Raw genomic sequence first — 1,766 nt, 5'->3', positions numbered from 1 at the left:
TATTACTAGGTATATATGCTAAAGCATTATGTTATGTAGCCTACATGTATATACTAATGCAATAAATTATTCATTCATTCATAATCCAACTATATTGTATCTATTGAGGATGTATTTGCTAAAACGTACATGTACAATCCAACTATATTGTTTCTATTGAGGACTCTGGATGTATTTGCTAAAACGTACATGTACAATCCAACTATATTGTTTCTATTGAGGACTCTGGATGTATTTGCTAAAACGTACATGTACAATCCAATTATAGTGTTTCTATTGAGGACTCTGGATGTATTCGCTAAAACGTACATGTACAATCCAACTATATTGTTTCTATTGAGGACTCTGGATGTATTTGCTAAAACGTACATGTACAATCCAACTATATTGTATCTATTGTGGACTCTGGATGTATTTGCTAAAACGTACATGTACAATCCAATTATAGTGTTTCTATTGAGGACTCTGGATGTATTCGCTAAAACGTACATGTACAATCCAACTATAGTGTTTCTATTGAGGACTCTGGATGTATTTGCTAAAACGTACAGGTACAATCCAACTATATTGTTTCTATTGAGGACTCTGGATATATTTGCTAAAACGTACAGGTACAATCCAACTATATTGTTTCTATTGAGGACTCTGGATGTATTTGCTAAAACGTACAGGTACAACCCAACTATATTGTTTCTATTGAGGACTCTGGATGTATTTGCTAAAACGTACAGGTACAATCCAACTATATTGTTTCTATTGAGGACTCTGGATGTATTTGCTAAAACGTACATGTACAATCCAACTATATTGTATCTATTGTGGACTCTGGATGTATTTGCTAAAACGTACATGTACAATCCAATTATAGTGTTTCTATTGAGGACTCTGGATGTATTTGCTAAAACGTACATGTACAATCCAACTATAGTGTTTCTATTGAGGACACTGGATATATTTGCTAAAACGTACAGGTACAATCCAACTATATTGTTTCTATTGAGGACTCTGGATGTATTTGCTAAAACGTACAGGTACAATCCAACTATATTGTTTCTATTGAGGACTCTGGATGTATTTGCTAAAACGTACATGTACAATCCAACTATAATGAATTTTTTAACGCCAAAACTATTCGTGAGTAATTTTTAAACATCAACATTACAAAACGGAAAAAAATGACAAATCTACGGAAGCATAGAGGCGACATATAATACAGAATAATATTTTTTTGCATCTTGTGGCCATGACTATTGTATCTCGAGTTAGCGTCTCATGACCACAACTGAATATATCATGACCATAACTTAGCATCTTGTGACCACAACTGAATATATCATGACCATAACTTAGCATCTTGTGATCACAACTGAATATATCATGACCATAACTTAACATCTTGTGATCATAACTTAGCATCTCATGGTCACAACTTAGCATCTCATGGTCACAACTTAGCATCTCATGGTCACAACTTAGTATATCATAACAAAAATAAGTTATGCAAAACTCCATTCCATATGAGTGCTTTGGTATTGAATAATAGAGTACACTAATAAAAATTAACATCGATTTGAATTAAATACTCATAGAATCTGGTTTAAATAATTTTGAATAAGGTAAAATATCAATGTAATAATATTAAGTGTCATTGGTCAAATTAACTTCAAATAAGTTCTGTTTTCTTAAATTTGATTAAATAGATAGCTGTAAATATTTTGAGGAAATTGCTTTAAAATCAGCATCTGAACTAATTTTGATCTGGTGAG

The 1,766-nt window shown here is 32.0% G+C and overlaps 1 protein-coding gene across 1 annotated transcript; it reads left to right on the top strand.

Annotated features, from left to right (window-relative positions):
* Positions 1-129: 129 nt before the first annotated feature.
* On the top strand, positions 130-1,149 carry LOTGIDRAFT_175486 (hypothetical protein; the record flags this gene model as incomplete). The annotated part of the gene is made up of 1 exon (XM_009056707.1): positions 130-1,149. One exon carries the CDS (start codon positions 130-132, stop codon positions 1,147-1,149), a length of 1,020 nt encoding a protein of 339 aa, XP_009054955.1.
* Between the last annotated feature and the right edge of the window lie 617 nt (positions 1,150-1,766).

Source organism: Lottia gigantea (assembly GCF_000327385.1).
Source record: "Lottia gigantea unplaced genomic scaffold LOTGIsca_289, whole genome shotgun sequence".
Taxonomy (NCBI): domain Eukaryota; kingdom Metazoa; phylum Mollusca; class Gastropoda; family Lottiidae; genus Lottia; species Lottia gigantea.
This window is presented reverse-complemented; position numbering and strand designations above follow the sequence as displayed.